Below are 20,476 nucleotides of genomic sequence, written 5' to 3' on the forward strand. Positions count from 1 at the left end.
TGAAAGTGCAGAAAAACACAAAGAAGCAACTAAGAAATAATGCAGCCCCAAGACAAAGGCAACAAATCAACAAGTGCTTGTTTCTTTCATTTTTGTTGTGACATTTTTTCAAAAGACCATGTCTGTCTGTTCTTTAAACATGTTGCATCCCATCAAAGTTGGTTTCAATCAAGCACTCTGGAGATAAATATTACTAAAACCAACGAAATGATCATATACAGTAAACACTACATTCCAGACTCATGTCACCCCTTTAAAATCATAGGGAACCCCATTGAAAAGGTTGTGATGTTTAAAGATACTTAGGAAATTATATAATTAGGCATCAGCTACCCTGAAAAGATCAAAAACAGCCTTTCGGCCAAAGATCCGGCGTCAGTGTGGAGAGGCCTGCAGAACATCACAAACCACAGGAGACCATCCCCCAACACTGCAGTGAACCATCACCTGGCTGACGAGCTGAATGTGTTTTACTGCAGATTCGACACATTCACACCTCTCCCCCCCTCAGACATTAAAGACCCATCTACACCCCTTTTGCCACCTCTCCCCTCTGACCCCCCACCAGCACTCAAGATCTGTGAAGAGGATGTTTGTCAGCTTTTCCACAGACAGAAGATCAGGAAGGCACCCGGCCCAGACGGTGTGTCACCCTCCTGTCTGAAGGTCTGTGCTGACCAGCTGGCCCCCATCTTCACCCAGATCTTCAACAGATCCCTGGAGCTGTGCGAGGTCCCCTCATGCTTCAAACTCTCCACAATAATCTCGGTCCCCAAGAAACCCACCATCACAGGCCTGAATGACTACAGGCCTGTCGCCCTCACGTCTGTAGTCATGAAGTCCTTCGAGAGACTGGTATTGTCGCACCTGAAGGACATCACAGACCCCCTGCTGGACCCCCTGCAGTTTCCCTACCGGGCAAACAGGTCAGCGGATGATGCCGTCAACATGGGACTGCACTACATCCTGCAACCCCTCAACTCTGCAGGGACTTACTTCAAGATCCTGTTTGTGGACTTCAGTTCGGCATTCAACACCATCGTTCTAGACATCCTCCACACCAAGCTCACCCAGCTCACTGTGCCCTCCTCCACCTGTCAGTGGATTACAAACTTCCTTACTGACAGGAAGCAGCAGGTGAAGCTGGGGAGCATCACATCCAGCACCCGGACTATCAGCACTGGCGCCCCCCCAGGGGTGTGTGCTCTCCCCACTGCTCTTCTCCCTTTACACCAACGACTGCACCTCTAAAGACCCGTCTGTTACACTCCTGAAATTTGCAGATGACACAACAATCATCGGCCTCATCCAGGACGGTGATGAATCTGCTTACAGACGGGAGGTTGAACGGCTGGTCTGCTGGTGTGGTCAGAACAATGTGGAGCTGAATACGCTCAAAACTGTGGAGATGACAGTGGACTTTAGGAGAAGCCCCCCCCACTCTGCCGCCCATCACCATCACCATCAACACTGTGACTGCAGTTGAAGAAACCTTTAAATTTCTGGGCTCCACAATCTCCCGGGACCTGAAGTGGGAGTCCAACACAGTCACCATCATCAAAAAGGCCCAGCAAAGGTTGTACTTCCTGCGCCAGCTCAGGAAGCTCAACCTGCCTAAGGAGCTGCTGACACAATTCTACTCTGCCATCATTCAGTCTGTTCTCTGCTCTTCAATCACTGTTTGGTCAGCCACCAAAAAGGAAAAGAACAGACTGCGACGGACAATAAGGTCTGCAGAGAAAATTATTGGTGTCAGCCTGCCCTCCATCTGTTTCTGTTTTGCACCAAAACAGAAACATTTCCTTGTCTATACACCAGATATTGATGTATATATATTTGTACTTATTTTTTACCTATTTAGCTTTTTTACATGTACATAGCTTTTGTTTTCGTCTTTGTTCTTGTTTATGTCTATGTTTGTTTGTCTGTTTGTACTAAGAGAGCTAAGTAAAACCGGAGTCAAATTCCTCGTGTGTGTTCACATAGCTGGCAATAAAAGTGATTCTGATTCTAATTTTATAGATAACACAGAATATGTTTTTAAAATGGCTCTGCAGAAATTATACCTACTCCGAAAGCTCAGTGACTTCAAGGTGAGCCAGAACACAATCTGGTGGGAAGCATCTTTTAATATAGTCGCTTGGTATTGACAGTAGTTGAATGTTAAATGCAAAGGGAAATACCATGGGTGAATAATATGGTGAGAAAAATCTGATGGAAACCAAAGATAGCAGCTAAGCAATGAGTAGAAGCTGAATTACACAAAAGTTCACAATGCAGGTTTTGTTGTCTGAGCTCTGTACTGATATAGTTTCCCTGCTTACAGGCAAAATAAACATCACCGCACATGCCAAACTAACAATACACTTAACTCTGGTCACAGCACACCCTCTACATGGCTCTGGCAGATCATAACAGTAGGTACCTTAAACTCGAGTCGACATGAAAACCTAATAAGTAAAACTAAAGGGTTCAAAGTGTGAAAGGATTCCAACACAGGGACGTACAGCAAATAATTCAGTTTAAAGGTAGGAACACAACAAACTCAATGCACATGGAGATGCATGAGATACATAGGAAAGACAAGGGATGCTCCTTGTCTGACTGTTGCGTGAACAAGGTGTTAAGCACATCAGCCCGCACGGTGGACGTCAATTAATGACGAGTTTGGATCTGGACTTTTTTGGTGTGTTGTTATTTAGTGTTAAATAATGGAAGTTGGGTTAGGTTGTATTTATTATGTGAAGAGTTTTGCACTTATTTATATTTGTATAACTAATTTAGGTCAATTTTAAACTGTTAACAGTGAATGTGTTTTTAAATTTAAACGTCCAATTGCCTGGCAAAAAAAAAACGCTCTTCTTGTTGAGCATCATTTTCAGTTTTTGGTGTTTTTAAGAAAAAAGGTTTGGTACCATTTAGGTCACCGAACAGTTTTAAAAGAAGAAAAACAAACCTAGGGCTCTGGAATTTCTGTTATTCCTGTTCTCTGTCTGTTGAGATGTAGTTAACTGTTCGTGATCAACTCTGAGCTCTCACAATTTGCTGTTGTTTCTATTTATAATCTGTTATTGCTTTTCTGTGGAGCCAAACACAAGATTCCACATTGTGACGACTAAAGACTGGAAGTTTTCTATGACCTGCACCGCTTCATGTGAAATCCACAAACAGAGGCTGCATTCACACTCCTCCTGTGCACAATGTTTTTACTATAAATCCACCTGTTGCTGGCCATTGTTCAGTGTCTGTGGATAGATGTTAATCCATCGCACCGGGATCAGGTATGAAACGAGGAACTCAGATTGTTATCAGTCACTGAGCTGCTCACCTGCACGCACACGCACACACACACACACTGTAGTTATGAACTTCATACTGCTTAACAACACAACTAAACCCGCTGTGGTGGGCGGAGGTGGTGCAATTAAAAAACTACAAAAACACTAACAAATGCACGAATAAAAAGACTACAATAACCGGTGCGGGTTGTTTTAGCAGCAGATAAACGAGTGAATCGTGCGGCCATTGTGCAGTTTGACTCGATCACAACAAAGTGATGAGCCTGGCTCCGTGGCGAGCGACGAAAGCCTTCGGGACTCGAGAAGTTAAAGAGAAGAGTGAGAAGCTGTGAGAACACCACAACCTGCTTCTCTACTGCGCGAACCCGCATGTTGTTGTTTGTTAGCCGAGCTAGCTGCTGCTCTCTGGGGGGATTTGAATTAACGTGACGCACAAGAGCTCACAAAGACCAAATAACTTGAGGAATAAAAAAAAACAAGCATGGCGACAAAGTTTGCGTCGAACCCGCTTTTTTCAAAAGCGAGCATCGAGCGAGAGCAGCCACACGCACCGCAGAGCTACGGAGACACAGCACGGGCTGCAGTTCAGAGTCGTCTCGGTTTTTTACCTTTTCTTTTGTGGAGAGCTTGACAGCTCAGCGAGTGGCAGCCATGATGGTTTCATCCGGGGATTACAGCCTCTGAGCTTCTTTAGCCTTTAGCCTGGTTCCTCTGACTGAGTGTGTCCTGTCCCGAGCCTACACACACACACACACACACACACACGCACACACTGATCTGTTTCCCATGCAAACACTGATCTCCCTGCACTGTCGCCCTTCATTCACATGTGGATCATTCACTTCTCTCGCCACTTAAACTCTGTCGAAAATCACATTTTGCTGCAGTTTCTGTTGCTCCAGCTTGTAGCTTCTAATTCATTCACCCCTCTGATACATTAATAACTGTCCTTCAGTGTTTACATGTAAATAAAGGCTGCTAGTTAAGGGCCCTGCAGGGTTATCAATCCTAGAAACATAAGTTGTATTCAAATATAAAGCGGATATACAAACACATCAGCCTCTGAAACACTCCAGGAGTTTGGTATGGATGAACTTCAATGTGAAAATGTGCAGAGCAGTGATCAACAGAGTTATTCAGCAGTGGTGGATCTAGGATTTCTCTAAATTGGGGTCATAAAGGGGCAACAATTTACACAGAGGGGACAATTATATATCCAACATGCACAATTCCCAAATCAGTAAAGTGCACATTTGAGTCATTCCCTCAATAGCTTTAAGCAAAGCCACACATCATTTAACACATTTTTTTTTACCAAATTGTCAGAATTATTGTCAGAATTGTTAGTAAGTTCAAAATGTATTTAAAAAAGAAATAAAATACTACTTACAGGAAATGCGCACTTCAGGGGCAATCCGATTTAAGCAGCCCCGCCCCTGTATCAACCCTTGCTTGTGAGTATGTTTTTAATTTTATATTTAGGGAAAAAGCTGTATTATAATTAAATACTAAATTTATGACCATGAAATATTTGCATCCGTCACATGTTGGAAACGTCATCTACACACCCATTCGCTCATTGGGGATGTTCTTGCTGTATTTTCACATGGGCTCACGCTGACATTTTCCGGACATTGCACAGAGGGGTTAGCAGGAAATGTTTTGGAAAATTCAGACGGGGACATTTGCGTTCTCACACACAGCCCCTCGGGAAAGTTTCGGGAAAATGTCCTGACTTCAGTGACATGTCTAAAAGCAGCTTGCATTAACAGAAAATTATGAAACACAAAACTAAATTATTTTGATATGGATTTTCATTCATTAATTCATGTAGCCATCAATTCATTAATTGTAATGTAAGCGTTTTCTGGAATTGATTTACTTGTTTTCGTTTTCTTTCGTATCTTGTTATTAATCCCAGGCAGGTAAAGTGTATATGTTAAAATCCATTATTCTGCAAAACACATGGGCAGTGAAGCTGTATCATACCTCTGGTATGTCTGAGAGAAGCAGGATGCCCTTTGGGTTTGTCCAGCAGTTCAGAAATTAGCACACAATGAAGTGCCACTACCCACAATTCACAGCCATAACCCTGATCTCAGTAAATGTGACACACTTTACTGCATCTAGATGATAAGGAGCAGATCATTTCACAGCACTGTAAAAGATAAGTTACTTAACTGCCGTTTAAGACACATGTAGAAATTAATTTTAGCATTTAACTTCATGTAGTTAAAAATAATAAGTTATCTTGTGTTTACTGACGTTTATGTGTTGGACCAACTTATTATTTCTCCTTTGCTGCTTACATGACCTAAGGTATCCTATGTATGTAACCTTAGGATTTTGTGTGATATATTTCAAGTAGCTTGGCTATTAAATTATATGCATGACCCTAACTGGGCAGAATAACCTTTGTGCTGCCAACATGATGGAATAGAAATTAAGCTAAGGCGAGGTCCTCACAGGCTACTCGTATGAAGATATGGTGAAGATGAGCATTTTAGTTGCCAGGGAACCTTTGATGTACAGAGTAGAATTGATAGTTTAAATGTAGAAACCAGATGAGTCAGTCAAGATCTATGGCATCACCAACCCCTCCTTAAAAGGTAAAGTTGTGTCTGCAAATGAAATCAGTACACTCACTGGTCCAATGTAAAATCAATAACCGTCAGGCAGCTTACACCCTCTGCTGTGGTGTTTCTGTCAGTGTGTTCAGCAGTGGGGCTGTTCACACTTCTGAGCAGGTCAGTGGTTGTCTGCTGCCCTCCAGAGAGGAGCCGCATGACACCGGAGGGAAGAACAGCATCAAAAGGACGACAACCAGCTCCCTCCACCCAGGACGCCATATTGTCTCCACATTGGAGACACTTCCAATCCATTAAGAACAGGACTACCCACCAGCTCAACAGCGTCAACCACAGAGTGGATAGAATTACCAATCCTCTTATGAGTCTCCCCCTCCCCACACGCAGCCACCACCCCTGGACTGCTCTTTTTATTATCTAGGCACAACATGAAGCAACCATGATGTCTTTTCATTGATTTTCCTTTCAGACACATTTTCCTGACAATTAACTACAAGGTAAGAATGAATGTTAACTCAGAAAGGCTTCCACATTACTTTTACCTCTAAGAAGTATTTTCTGTCTTGGTTCGGTTTGCTCAGAACAATACATTTTCCTCTATAGCTCCCACTAAAATCTACTGTGCTGCCTGGCTACTGGATATTGCACATCTGTAAATAGTAAGGTTTATAAATCTCTGAGCCCTTTAAAGTTTCAGTGTCTAGGATTTAGTGACATCTAGTGGTGAAGTTGCATGTTGCAGCTGAATACCCCTCACCTCACCCTTCCCTTCCAAACATGATAGAGAACCTGTGGTAGCCTTCAGTTGTCATAAAAACTCAGTGTTAAATTTGTCCAGTTGGGGCTACTGTAAAAAACATGCAGCCTCTGTGGAGAGGACCTGCTCCTGATGTAAGTATAAAGTATTAAAACATAAAGGGCCTCTTCCAGGGGAAAGTAAATAACAATTTGGACAATTTAGATGAAAAACAATAGTGAAAACATCACAGGGATTATTTTATATTAAATTTCTGCCAATAGATCTCTTTCCTCTAAATCTTACACACTGGACTTTTAATTAAATACATAATCAATATTTTTTTGGGCCATGAATAAACTGAATTGTTCGGGCAACATGGGACATTGCATTAGATAAAAGTCTCTTGGAGGCATTGTGTGGAACACTGTTGTTGATTTAACCTATCTGGGTCAAATTGAATAGTGTGCTGCAGGGGCACACTGACCCATTTTGAATTGGTACCACAAAAATGACACTGAGCATTTGTCAACATTAAACTGAACATGAATGGCTTCTTCTCCAGGAGGAACATGTGGGAATACATTCAAATTACTGTTCTTGTTAATGTAAAGTAGATTTTAGGAGGGGTCACGCTGACCATGGGTGTAAAGATATAGGTGGAATCAGATTGGTTATTGTAAATGGAATAAAAAAAATGTGTGGAGGGGGTGGATCATTTTCCAACCATTTGCACATTTATGACCCAACACTTAAGGAGTCACTCACTGTGTCTTTGTATTTGTGTACAGCTTGGGTACATGGGTATCATATTCAAAATATATTACTTGAAATATAAATAAATAAACGTTCAATACATTTCCATTAGATTTTATTCACAATGTGCCTTAAATTGCTCATAATGTCTCAGGTCACTTTGACCTGACTAATGTCAGCATTTACAAAAAGTTGATTAACCCTCACAGTCCATTAACTCAAATATTTGTAACTTGTAAATGTGCAAAACAGTGTGTAAATAAAGATTTCTGAAACTGTATAATGTTTGGCATTTTTGTACATGGAGTTTATGGACAGATGTGTTTTTAATCTTAATCCTCTTCATTCCTCCACAATTTGGCTCCTATTTGAAATCTTTTTAACTTGTTTATTTCATCATTAGTATTTATCTCACTTTATGTTAAGTTTTTACGGTTTTGTTGTAGGATTACCTGCATGTGTGCCCAAATAACTGTGGATTCCATAAGAATTGTGCACAGAACAGGCTTCTGGTAAATACCAGCACTTCAGTGCACAACATGAACAAACTTCATCACTGTAGCTCATGTAGCTCAGGAACATTTAGGTCTTTTATTAATGATTACTTCACCATTCTCTTTTATTGGCCATTGGCTGCATCTGGCTGCCAGCAGTCCGGGCAGACATTGGTTGTTGGCAGTTGGCGTACTTACTTGTAATTGGCTGCGCCCTGTGTGCACCATCAGTCCCAGCAATGGAATGATGCATTTAGTGCTAATGGGAAAAACCTCACTCCCATCACAAGTTGACTCTGAGAGGCCTATGTCTGATTGAAAGTGATATTCTAGCAAAAGATTTATACATGTATGTTGTCTAAATTCAACAATGTGACAAGTTGTAAGAAGGTGTTTGTGCCCTCCCTTAGAGGAATGGACAATACCAAGATATTATGAAATGTAAATGTAGCCTTGTATGACAAATATATATCTTTCACTATTTGGATTGGGGTTTTCCCACCAATATTTTACGCACCAATCGTCTTTCACAGTTTCATTTTTCCTTTCTCGTTCCTGCGCTCTAAGCATAAAGTGCTGTAGTTTCCCGCGGCCCCTGGAGGCAGCAGTAGCGTTTGCTGAACTCGTGCTGAGCGGATCTCACTACAACAAGTGAGTGTCAGCGAGCATGTCCGGTTAGTGTGCGTCAGTGAAGCTGGCCGTGATCATCAGTACATGTGCTCATTGGGTGAGTGTTCACTTTGTACCCCTCCACGTGAACGTCTGACTTTTAGAGGACACAGACACAAGGACCGACCCGGCGATCGATCACGATGCTCACTCCGTGAACAGTGATGTGGCCGCTACTTTTAAAAGGTTCGTTTTTCTGCGTGCAGATCCTCGTCGGTGTTGAACACCAGCTGGTTGTCTCGGCTCTCACAGGTTTCCAAAGCACTGTGTTAAATGGAGCTAGAGGACCAATGGTGGAGAGGACAACTGGCCACAGACATATACCAGGCACTACGGTACAAAGTGAGTGGTCCACATTTACCTCTGGGATGCTACCGACACAGACGTGGAGGAAGAGTCCCCTCTTAAGTGTTTTTAATGTTATTTTATTTATTGTTTTTACGAGCAGCTCATACTCCATCTCTTGCTGAATCAATGTTTCAAAGAGATTTAATGACATGCAGGGACGTGCACAGATATTTGGGGGGGACAGGGGCTCAAGTGAGAAAAAGATTATTCTGTAAATAAATGAGGAATGAGGAACGATACAAATTGAAATGAATCTTATATCGGCCTCTGACCCATTCATCAGACTAGCTCCAGTGTGTTTTTGTGTATTCTTTATATATTTCAGTATAGTATTTTTTCTTTAGATTGTTTTATAACAGATTATAAGCAAACAAGTATTAAATGACCACAGAGTTTGTGTGCTCTGAGATCTCAAAACTATATGTTCTCTAACAGGAGCTCAAGTTGCCGTCCTACAAGGGCCAGTCTCCTCAGCTGAATTTGAGGCGATACTATGCGGACCTCATAGCTGTTGTCAGCAACCACTTCAGACTCTGTCCTGCAGCCAGACATCTGGCCGTCTACTTGCTCGACCTCTTCATGGACCGCTATGATGTCACAGAGCAGCAGCTTGCTGTGGTCTCGCTCTCATGTCTTCTGTTGGCCAGTAAGTGACCTCACACTCCCAAGTGACTGCTCAGATTCTGCCTTGCTGTTGTGTTTGGTGACCCCCCCACCCACCCACCCACCTCCAAATGTTCCTCACTGCAGGTAAGTTTGAGGAAAGGGAAGACCAGGTTCCAAAGCTGGAGACGCTGAACAGTCTGGGCTGCATCAGCTCCATGAACCTGGTCCTGACCAAGCAGGGTTTGCTGCACATGGAGCTGCTCCTTCTAGAAACCTTCCAGTGGAACCTGTACCTGCCCACGGCCGCTCATTTCATAGAATACTGTCTGTCTATTGCCATCCATGAGGGAGACCTCCATGATGGCTGGCCCTTGACCTGCCTGGAGAAATCCAAGTTATACATGGCCAAGTATGCTGATTATTTCCTGGAGGTTTCTTTGCAAGGTGAGTTGTATTTCAGGTCTTGGACATGGACCTTGTGTTTAAAGTTCAGTTTGAATCAAAAAATTGTGACATTGGCGTTTGGCATCCATATCCATAAACTACTGTAATGAAATCACCCAGCAGTGTGTCCCTGGAACTTAGGCAGAGAGTGGTAACTTTAAGGGTAATAAAGTTTCAAAGTATTTAAGTTTTCAGGTTGTCCATCAAAATGTAACAGATGCCGATTCCCTTAATGTGATTTAAGCCTGATTTTTCTTTTTTGTATGATCCTCACATTATGGTATTAAGGGAAATCGAGTATTGACCAAATATTTAACCTTCACTGCTTTCAATGATCTACTGTTCATGTGACTTTAATGCCTCTGTCTGTCCATCTCATATAAATATTTATATTACACTAAATACAGCAAATTAATTTGTAATCGTATATATCTGAAAATGTTTCTAAAGTTATCTTTACCACGACAGATATCACTGCTAAGCTTGTTAGCTCTCGAAGGAGTTTATCTAGGTTTTGTGACTGGACTGCACTATCTATGTGGCTACGTGGAATTAAAGCCTGAATTATTAAGATGTCAGTTGATACTTTTAATTAAAGATGACAACTGATATAAATATGTATAGTTTTAGACTTAGCTGTTGCTGTGTCACTAGCTTGTAGCATTCTCTCAAGCCATTTTCAGACATGACCTGCAGCTAACATTTAATTGGCTATGGAGTTTACCCAGAGACACACATGCACCTCCTCCAGGGAAAATACAGAGGGACTGTGGAGTTCAGTGCATGTCTGACAGCAGCTTTACTGAAGCTGTTTTGTATTTGCAGACTCTGTTTTGAGCAGTGCTTGTGCTGTTTTCATGAACCTTTAACTCCTTAAGTGTGGTTGAAGTGTGCTAAAACGAACATTGAGATGTTCAAATCTGGCCTCTACAAAATTTTGACAAGTTCCTGCATTTTTTCCTCCATTGCACAGCATTGCAGTTTGTTTGTGGCGTGTGGTGATGGATTGCTGTTTTCTTTCTCCCCCCAGATCATGTGTTTTTGTGTTTTGCCCCCTCTCTACTGGCGGCTGCGTGTGTGGCCGCCTCCCGCCTCGTCCTCCACCTGTCCCCTACATGGCCGCCACAACTGCAGCGCCTCACAGGCTACACATGGGAGAACCTGGTCCCATGTGCTGAAAAACTACTCATGTGCGTATCTGAAAAATACACTGAATTCTGTACACGGATACAAGATACAGGAATTAGTTTCAGTGACAGTAATGCAGATAGATACTGACAACTTTCAGGGCAAGCTGTCACACAAACATTGAAGCTAGGGTTGGTAATCTTGGAAAAGGCTACACTGCAACAGATAAATCCAACCTCATGTGGCCTTGTGCTAAATCTACACACATGAGCATGCAGTGCCTGACACCTGCTAGAATGTGAATTTTCTTTCCTGCAAGGGCCACAGTAACAGTTTTTTTTACAGAAATATATACTTATTGCTGTCTATTGGGACGTGAAGAGGATTTCAACAAATAAGAAAATAGGCTATCTTCAAATCAGATGGCTGCCCACACTGAGTCTGGTTTTGCCGTGGGTTTCTTCCAGTTAATCAGGAAGTTTTTTCTCTCCACAGCTGCAAAAGTGTTTATTCCTTGTGGGGGCTGTTGGGGTTTCTCTATGATTTTTTAGGTTTTGATCTTACTGTGTAAAGTGAGATAATGTATGTTATGATTTGGGGCTATACAAATAAAATTGAATTGAAACAAATTACCAACCCTAACTTTAAGAGCTGATAGTAGCCTAAAAATGTCATTCTGTGCATTCAAGAGAAGACGCAAGTCAATCGATAATGTCATGCTCATCCTATAGCACTGAATTTCCTCACTAATCAACAGTGCAACTCTTTGTCCCTGTGTTTGTTTTTCAGTGCACACGACAGTGATGTCAGAGAGGCCAACAAGCAGAAATGTCAGCAGCAGCAGATGGTGTACCACAGTTCTGGCCAGACAGCCACTGTGGGCCAGTGCCTGCACCGGCCCAGCATGCAGTATCCCCAGCAGGCCAACCACAGGTCTGCCTCCTACCTCAGCCACTCCACCACCAGTCTGCCGGCTCCCAATGGCCCCCAGCACGGCAGCACCCAGGCCATCGCTGCCTCACTGGATCCAAAGTCCAACCTTTCCAACAGGGCTTACCAAGTCAGCATGCACTACACCTGCGCTGCACCGTGCTTTGACAGATGATGGATTTCAAGGATTTAGTCATTTTTGAGAAGGAAGAGAAAAGAGGTGGGGATCTATTTCTCCTCAACATAACAGAATACACTCGAAGGAAAAAATGTGTGCTTTTAATTTGAAGAGACTTGATGAAATTGGTGCAGCACTTTGAACCGTAAGGTGTACGCAATGTGCAATATGCATACTCTGCTGTAATTTTCTGTGGAGAGCCTGCGTGAGGATTTTTTTTTTTCAAGAAGTTTGCGATATCTGGAATGAATGTTGTTGTGAGGTTACTAGAGGCAGAGTTTGCACCACTGTTCTGACTAGTGTTACTGTATAATTTAGCTACAGACCAAAAGTCTTGCAGTTAAGCCAAAATACCTCAGAAGTATTGTACGTATTCACCTTGTGCCTGTATTGTTTAGGGACATTACTGTTTAGTTAAACAGGAAATAATGAAAGGGATTTACGTCAGTGCCTCGAAAAAACTTTTTGGGTTTTGTTGAATGTTATTTGTGTAAGTAGTAAAGAATATTTTCCTCAAGATGTCAATTTATTTGCAGAGAAAATTGTTGCTTTTCTGTACACAGAGGATTTCAGTCAGTGCTGTGCACTTCTATGATGATAGTTTTAAATAAAATACAAAACTGTGTTGGTTGAACTGAAATGTTGTCATGTTGAACTCTTTGATAATAAGTTCCCTAAAATTAGGTTCTTGTTTAAAATGATATCTTATTTATTACTGTATCAAAAGTAAATTGAACCTTGAGCTGTGTGAAACTCCACTGGAGGGAGAAACACTCCAAGACAATCCCTCATTTGCTTTTTTAAATCTTTATTTAACCAGGTAGTCTTATTGACTCATTTTCAGGAGAGAGACGTGAGAACAGGATACATTCACAATCAGTAATTAAATAAAATGGAGTTACACAACAAGGAGTTGAGTAATAAAAACAAAACCAACAAAGAGGTAATACATAAAAGCAACACAACAAACAGCCCAAATATAGAAACAATAACAAGAATCATAAAATATATCAGATAGCAAAGATTTAAAACAAATACGGGGAATGTAAGTCTGCAGTTGTAGGACAGATTGCAGCTCATTCCATTTAAAAAAGTGCATAATACCTGAAGCCGGCTCTGCCAACATTAGTGTGAGTGTAGAGGATTTGGAAAGATATGTGGTTACTTTATCGTGTAGAGACTAGTTTTAAATGAGAGAGGACCAGTGAGGTAGTTTGGAAATCAGTAAAACTTTATGAACAATTTTTATCATGGTAGGAAAGAGTCCTGTTTTTTTATTTGTCTGTCTTTTTATTGTATCCTTTCTTTGTTTTTATTCCTTGACTTTTAATTTGTCATAGTAAGAGACCACACTGTAATTCAGGTGAGACTGAGGAACCTTTCTGCTCTTTTTTTAGTGACCCTGAATCACAGTTGTAATACATCCACACCCTGCAGTACACTGTATGTCGTCATTCGCAGCTCGTGGCCTGTGACGATGCAATCCACAGTCTGCAGATGGCAGTAAGTGGTGCTTTTCTGCTGATGCTTCTCATCTCTTCACAGCTCGGCTTTTCTTGCATGTGCACTGAAATGCACAGAATTATTTTCAGCACAGACAATTAAATTCATGAAACGTTCTGATACGCTGCTCCTGTACTCAGGATATTGTTCTGAAGTAATAAGTATTTTTGTAAATAAATTACTACATTAATAAATGTAGTAAAGGGTGACAAGGCATAAGCTTAATATTAATTCTAGTGTGGTAAAATTGTTCCTCTGAGGTGAACCACATGCTTCTACTCTCCTGGATATAAGAAGTCAACTTTAGAAAGAATGATTACAAAGCTATTCTTTCCTTGTTATCTTAACTTTGTGGCTCTACTTCGTTCTTAAAGAGTCCTATAATTAGTGTCAGTTCCTGTTCTAAAACAATGTGGTCAGACCTGATGGAAGCAACCGTTCAGAGTAAACCTCTAATGCACTGCTGATTCACTCAGTATACATGTCATGAGAAAACAGACCTACGAAAATAGCTTTTCCGTTCTGGGATATTCGCTGCCGAATTTCCTGTGTAGGAGAAAGCAGTCTTGATGGACATGGTGGCGAGGACCAGAGGCTTCACGCTGTTAATGATTCGCTACTTTCCTCCTCCCAGACACTGTGGATTATCAGCTCAGAAGCCAAACCAGTACATGGACCAAGATTTATGAAGCCATCCAGACAGCTTCACCACTCATGCTCGCCTCTTTATCAGCCAAGTCCTCCTGTGTGCGGGCAGAGTAATTATCTTACCTACAGTACATACAGACTCTCTGTTAATGCTTTTGTCAGTCAGGAGTGATGTGTGGTCAGGGTGATGCAGCCAAACCACACTAACCATGATAGAGTTATTCTAATCAGAAGTAAACTCATACGGCAGCATGGGAAACTTGAAATGTCACTACCATATGAGCATTTCCACATTTCAATGTAAAGCTGTAAGAGAAATAAGTGCTCGTCCTCTTTTTTGGTTGCTAAACTGTTTTATGTGAAAAACCCAAAGCACCCACCACTCCATCTGTTAGTCCAAGCTCACACTGAACCAAGCACAAGAGCAGTTTAGCAAATTGTAACTCTCACGTCCAGAAAGTATATTGATGTAATAATCTGTGTGATGCAATCCTCTGGTGACTTGGAGAGGAGTTGTGCGGTTTGTGTTGTTACCGGTGGTCAGCCCACAACACAGCAGGGCTCCAGTGAGCATGATTCTAAATCTAAACACAGCACTAAAACTGTCACTACATTTGTAATCAGTCCCAATACCAGTCCTGAAGTAAATCGTGAAATATTGGCAACAATAACAAAATGGGCGAACTGAGACAAGGTTGAAGCTGTTCTAAACTCTGTTAGGTTTTCAGTGTATGTACAATTCTCCTCTCAGAAAACTTGTGAATACAGAAGTCATTACCTTCTCTTTTTCAAAGTATCACACTGAAAGTTACACAACTGAACATGTGATTCATTTGTTTCTCGTGAATTTTGTGCAGTATTGAAAGACGGACTGTTAAGGGCCGGACTTGGACACAGAGGCAGAGGCTGAGACAGGTTTAAAGTGGCTGAGGTTTATTGGAAAAGTCCAATAGCTTAAGCAGGCAGGTAGACAGATAGGTAGGTAAGCAAGCAGGCAGGCAAGCAGGCAGGCAGACAGGCAGGCAGACAGGCAGGCAGACAGGCAGGCAGACAGACAGGCAGACAGACAGGCAGGCAGGACTCTGGAACTGGAGTCGGGGTTGTAATCCAGCTGCTGGTCCTGAGCAGGAAGACAGGAAAGGTTAGGATGCGGGATCAACAGGACGTTTACAGAATCTAATAGTTACAAATAGCAGCAGCTATAACTAACTTAAACTGAGTCTATAGTCCGGTGCAGACTGAGAGCAGTAGTGGAGCTTATATAGGCAATCAAGGCCCCAACTCCAGCACACCAGGTTCACATCAGTAATCAGCCACGCACCTACACACCAACAGAGAGATAGAGAGAGGGAGAGAGACAGCCCAGTAGGCAGGTGAGGAGGAGGGCATGACACAGACCCTGCAATGCAGCCAGACTTTAGGAGTGTAAGATATGGAGCATGAATGTGGGTTCTAACACCATCATACAGGCTGGAACAGCTGGTGGCCCCTGTGGACATCATATATATATATGAAGCTACACTTTGTGAAAAGAGCAGGAAGCACAGAGGTTTATCTGAGAGCTACAAATGCATCAGGGTGGCACAAATCCAATCAAAGATGAGGTCTGGTTCAGGTTCAGGTTTGTCTTCATACTGTGAAGTTCATGTTTATGCTGAGAAAGTCAGCTTTAATTTGAACTCCTGTGGAGAGTTAATAACACAAAGAGTGATTTATTTACTAAAAAGAAAGTAACCTTGGATGATACGTATTTAGTGTCACACTGCTGAAGGCTTACCCAATCTATATGAGTGATGGTGATGCAGTGGTTAGTCACCTCACAGCAAAACAGTTCCAGGTTAGTATCCTTGTTCACCAGGGGTCTTTCTAGTTGGAGCATGATCTCCTCATGTCTGTGTGGGTTTTTCGCAGGTATTCTGCTTTCCTCCCACAATGAACAACAAGCAGTTTTGGATAAGGTTGCGTAGAGAATCTAAATTGACTGTAGGTGTGTATATGAGAGTGAATGGCTGTTTGTCTCTGTGTGTTGGTCCTGCAATATGCTGGCAGCCTGTCCAGACCTGCCTCTCTCGGTATAGATTCTAAGCCCTACAGCTGTAGTACATTGATTTGAGTTGACTGGCAGTGTGACAGCAGTTCATTGGAAACCACCGTTTTTTTAAAGCATAGTCTGTATTTGAAATGCAAGCAAAGAGGGATGAAGGTAGAGAAACAGAACAGATTAAACTAGCAACAGAAAAGTTGTATACCTCTGTCTCACACTGAGTAATGGTCTGGGTTCAGTGAACTTCAAACAGTGAAGTCAAAGCTGAAAGCAGCCTGTCTTGAAAAGCTGTTCTGCTGTGAAAGTGCTGCTTCAGGGCGTCCGAGGGAAGCTTCTCGTTCCTCCGTCTCTGTTTTCAAGACAAGAGGAGATTGGTATGAAGACTGCTGCGAGGCACGTTTAGGTACATTACTGCTACCAACTGTTTCATTTAGCTATGGCTAATGAAACGCCCTCTCTCTTGTAGAGAGATTACTGGAAAAAAATTACAAAAAAACGTTTTAATTTATTTTCTTCACACTACAACAAGAAATATTACTTTTTGAGACCCCACTAATGATAGAAGATTATGAAAACTTTGGATTCATGTTTTAATTTAAAGTGACAGGGTTTTACTCATTCTGAATTAATTATGACATTTTAATGATAATGCATCTTAATAAGTTCTCCTATAATTTCACAATTAGTTACCTCCAGCGAGAACCCATTAAATTTTGGCACTGATCTGGATCAGGGGCGGATCCAGGATTTTTTTTATCTCATTCTCTATAACATTGTGAGATAAGGTGTTAATCAACATTTCCATAGATTTCTCTGAGAATAATTCATTGATCTTAATGAAAAAAGTCAGGCATTTTAAGGGGACTGATATTTGTGTGTGTATACAAATCTGTATCTGGTGATGAGGGGACTGTTGTGCCTTAATGGAAGTATAGTTCATTTATAAATTATACTTAATTTCATATTAGTTAGTTAGTTAGTTAGTTGGAATCAAAGTCCATATTCCTGACATAGACCATAAAGTTATATAGTCAAGATGCTCAAATCAACAAAACCATAAACAAATTAAGGACACAGGTCCTCTAGTTTAACCCTGTTTGTCTTGTCACTACGTACAATAGTAATGGTAATAGTAAAACTTTGGGTAACTACAGATTTTTGAATGTTCACTATACAGGTGTATAAAGACCTACATATAAATATCTAATAAAGACCAACAGTTCCTTACTGATGAGTTCTCAGCAGGTCAGAATGGGAGCACCTCACTAACAGTCCAGCATTTACTTGCCAATCCTGAGACCTTCAAGTCAAGTTGTCTGCAGATGAACTGTCAGTCCATCCGGCATAACACTGGTCCATTTCTCTATAAAAGTGGAACACACACACGGACTACATCCCTGGACTTTGAGGACTCAGTCAGAGATGGCTTCCGGTAGGCTGCACTGGGATTTGTGGCATGTGCACTGATGCAGTATTTAATATGTAGGTGTTTAAAATGACTAACAATAAATGCTCTAACATTGAAATACCATCAAAGCAGCTTCATCTTGTAATAGCATAAGGAGGTAGGCCTATTATACTACTGAGTTCCCTGAAATGATTTTGATGTAATAGTGTTATATGGGACGGCTTAGTGTCAGAAACAGGGATCACATCAGGACATAGAGGAAAGAAGGGGGGGTTGATGCCACAGGGGGTGATGGTTCCTCCTCCTCCAGATTCATGAGCTCATTACACACCAAGTGTCTCGTGAAAATCTCATCACCCTCTGAGGGAGGATTCATTAGCCCGATACATAGATTCAGGTGATGTATTGTTGTCAAACTTTTGAAAATATATTTTCTATTTTTACATTACAACGCACTCCATATCTTTTCTTTATTCAGTTTGGATGATGTATTTGCCTTCAGAGGGCAGATGGTACGAGTGTGAGCCAGTATGAAAATGTCAGTGAGATCTCAGCAGTGTGTTCAAATGAGATGAAGAGGTCTGATGTGTCACACAGTTCAGAGCAACATACCGTTTGAGGCTGTGGTGATAGAAACTTCTGCAGCTATGATTTGACAGGTGTCAGCTGTATGTTTTATGATCAGCTCCCATAATATTTTCATGAGACAGGTCTCAAAGCTGAGCAAACGTCCAATATTCTTATATCAGAATAAAACCACAGTCCTAATAGGCTTCTTTATAACCATCCTGATAAAACTCAGGCAGTTTCTTGATTCTGTTGCCCAATTCCCTGTATCAGGAGTAAAACAATGTCAGATCAGTTCAGTTTGAAACAGAACATGTAGCATTGTCACTTTACAATAAAATGTGTTCAGTATAACACACGCATGTTACAGCTTGGGCTGCTATCTATTTCAATTGGACCCGATATGTAACAGTTTCACCCATTTTCTTAAATGCTCCGATACTGCATTGAGCAAAAGTAAGGTGTTGAATCGAGGGAGGTGCATGGGCAACAGCAAGCCCAGCTCTGGACAAGTAAAGCTCAATAGTGCAGTCTATATTGAATGTATGTATAGCCTAGGGCAGCACAGTGGTGCAGTGGATAGCACTGTTGCAACACAGAAAGAAGGTTCCTTGTTTGAATCCCTGAATTCTGTGTAGAGTTTACACGTTGTCCCCATGTCTATGTGGCTTCCTCCCACAGTCTAAAGACATGCCGGTAGTGGAGACTCTGAAAACATAGGTGGGAATGTGAATTGTTTTTTGTCTCTGTATGTCGGCCTTGTGATGAAAAGGTGACCTGTTCAGGATGTACCCCGCCTCTCAGTGGGTGGATGGATAAGCCTATACATGCACACATTTTCGTGATAACCCAAAACATTGGTTCAAATATAGATCAGTTTTTAAATGTACTAAGCAGCTGTGACACAACCACTTCCTGAAAAACCACCACCCAACAACCACCTAAACTAAATCATGTAAACTTAAAAAATGTGTTTAAGTCACCTCTGGGTCATGGAATTATTATCAAATCAAAACCATGAAGGAGTTGGACCGCACAGTGATGGCAAAGCAGCCAACAAGTGCTCAGCACCTCTGGGAACTCCTTCAAGACTGTTGGAAAACCATTCCAGGTTACTACCTCATGAAGCTGATTGAAAGAATGCCAAGAGTGTGCAAAGCTGTCATCAAAGCTAAAGGTGGCTACTTTGAAGAATCTAAAATATAAAACATGTTCTGGTTTGTTTAACACATAATTCCATATGTGTTCCTTCATAGTTTTGATGTCTTCAATATTAATCTGCAATGTAGATAAAAATAAAAATAAAGAAAAAAACATTGAATGAGAAGGTGTGTCCAAACTTTTGACTGGTACTGTATATATATGTATAATACTTATACTACATAAAGTGACTTAAACTGTTTTAAAACATTTTTATACATTGTATTACCCCAAAACATTTGACTGGATTTACTGTAATGTAAATGTGAGTGGTCAAGTACAAACTGCAAAGCCCTGTGCTTATTTTAGACATTGCATAAGAATGTTTCATAACCGAAATTCTGCAGACAGTGTGCCCATTCTGTGATGATATCATTTCAAATTCAAAATCATATTACTGCTCTCGACAGTGATTCTTTCACACTGCGATGTACAAGATGCAACTACATCATCTCAAACCCGCCCTCTTGTATAAGCTGTTTCTCCCTTGTGCTTTACCCACTGCATCATTTTGGTTTTATCACATGCATGAGGTGCTGTCTCCTCCATACCACAGTTTCCATTTTTGTATGGTTTTATTTGTATTTACATGATAAACAGCAACGTTATTTTGAATATATTGCTGAACCTCATCCATGAGGTAAACAAACACCTGCAGGAAGAAAAGGAATAAACCTTCAAACAATAGAGGTCAGACTGCACTTGTGATATTTAATTGTCACATTTATGGCAGAAATTAGGACTCCTCCCTCTGGATACTAAAACTTCTTAGAAAAAAATAAAATCTGAAAATGAGAGTCTTTCAATTTAAAAGACCATGAAATATTATGAGGACAGACTCTGAAAGGACACCCATGAAGTCAGGCTTTCTTTTCCTGCTCTCAAGAACTCCTGATATCTACTCTAGAGACAAAGTGCCGGAGCTTCAAA

General features: G+C 41.3%; 2 protein-coding genes across 3 annotated transcripts in view; one reads left to right on the forward strand and one right to left on the reverse strand.

Moving 5' to 3' along the window:
* Nucleotides 1-4,042, reverse strand: part of LOC109635560 (uncharacterized) — an 8,653-nt gene extending 4,611 nt beyond the window's left edge. The window contains exon 1 of the mRNA XM_020096829.2: nucleotides 3,908-4,042. The gene's annotated coding sequence lies outside the window, so the exon portion shown is untranslated. The remainder of the gene's footprint in view (nucleotides 1-3,907) is intronic.
* A 4,398-nt stretch (nucleotides 4,043-8,440) lies between these two features.
* ccnj (cyclin J) lies at nucleotides 8,441-12,816 on the forward strand. Of its 2 annotated transcripts, none has more exons than XM_020088130.2 (6): nucleotides 8,441-8,600; nucleotides 8,749-8,884; nucleotides 9,326-9,536; nucleotides 9,641-9,940; nucleotides 10,971-11,130; nucleotides 11,858-12,816. In XM_020088130.2, the coding sequence occupies exons 2-6, from the start codon at nucleotides 8,816-8,818 to the stop codon at nucleotides 12,171-12,173; spliced, it is 1,056 nt and encodes a 351-aa protein (XP_019943689.1). In that variant the 5' UTR covers nucleotides 8,441-8,600; nucleotides 8,749-8,815; the 3' UTR covers nucleotides 12,174-12,816. The 2 variants fall into 2 exon arrangements, with proteins under 2 accessions (XP_019943689.1, XP_069395165.1); XM_069539064.1 differs by having other exon boundaries at nucleotides 8,463-8,600; nucleotides 8,795-8,884.
* Nucleotides 12,817-20,476: the final 7,660 nt, after the last annotated feature.

Source organism: Paralichthys olivaceus, chromosome 14 (genome assembly GCF_024713975.1).
Source record: "Paralichthys olivaceus isolate ysfri-2021 chromosome 14, ASM2471397v2, whole genome shotgun sequence".
Classification (NCBI taxonomy): Eukaryota; Metazoa; Chordata; class Actinopteri; order Pleuronectiformes; family Paralichthyidae; genus Paralichthys; species Paralichthys olivaceus.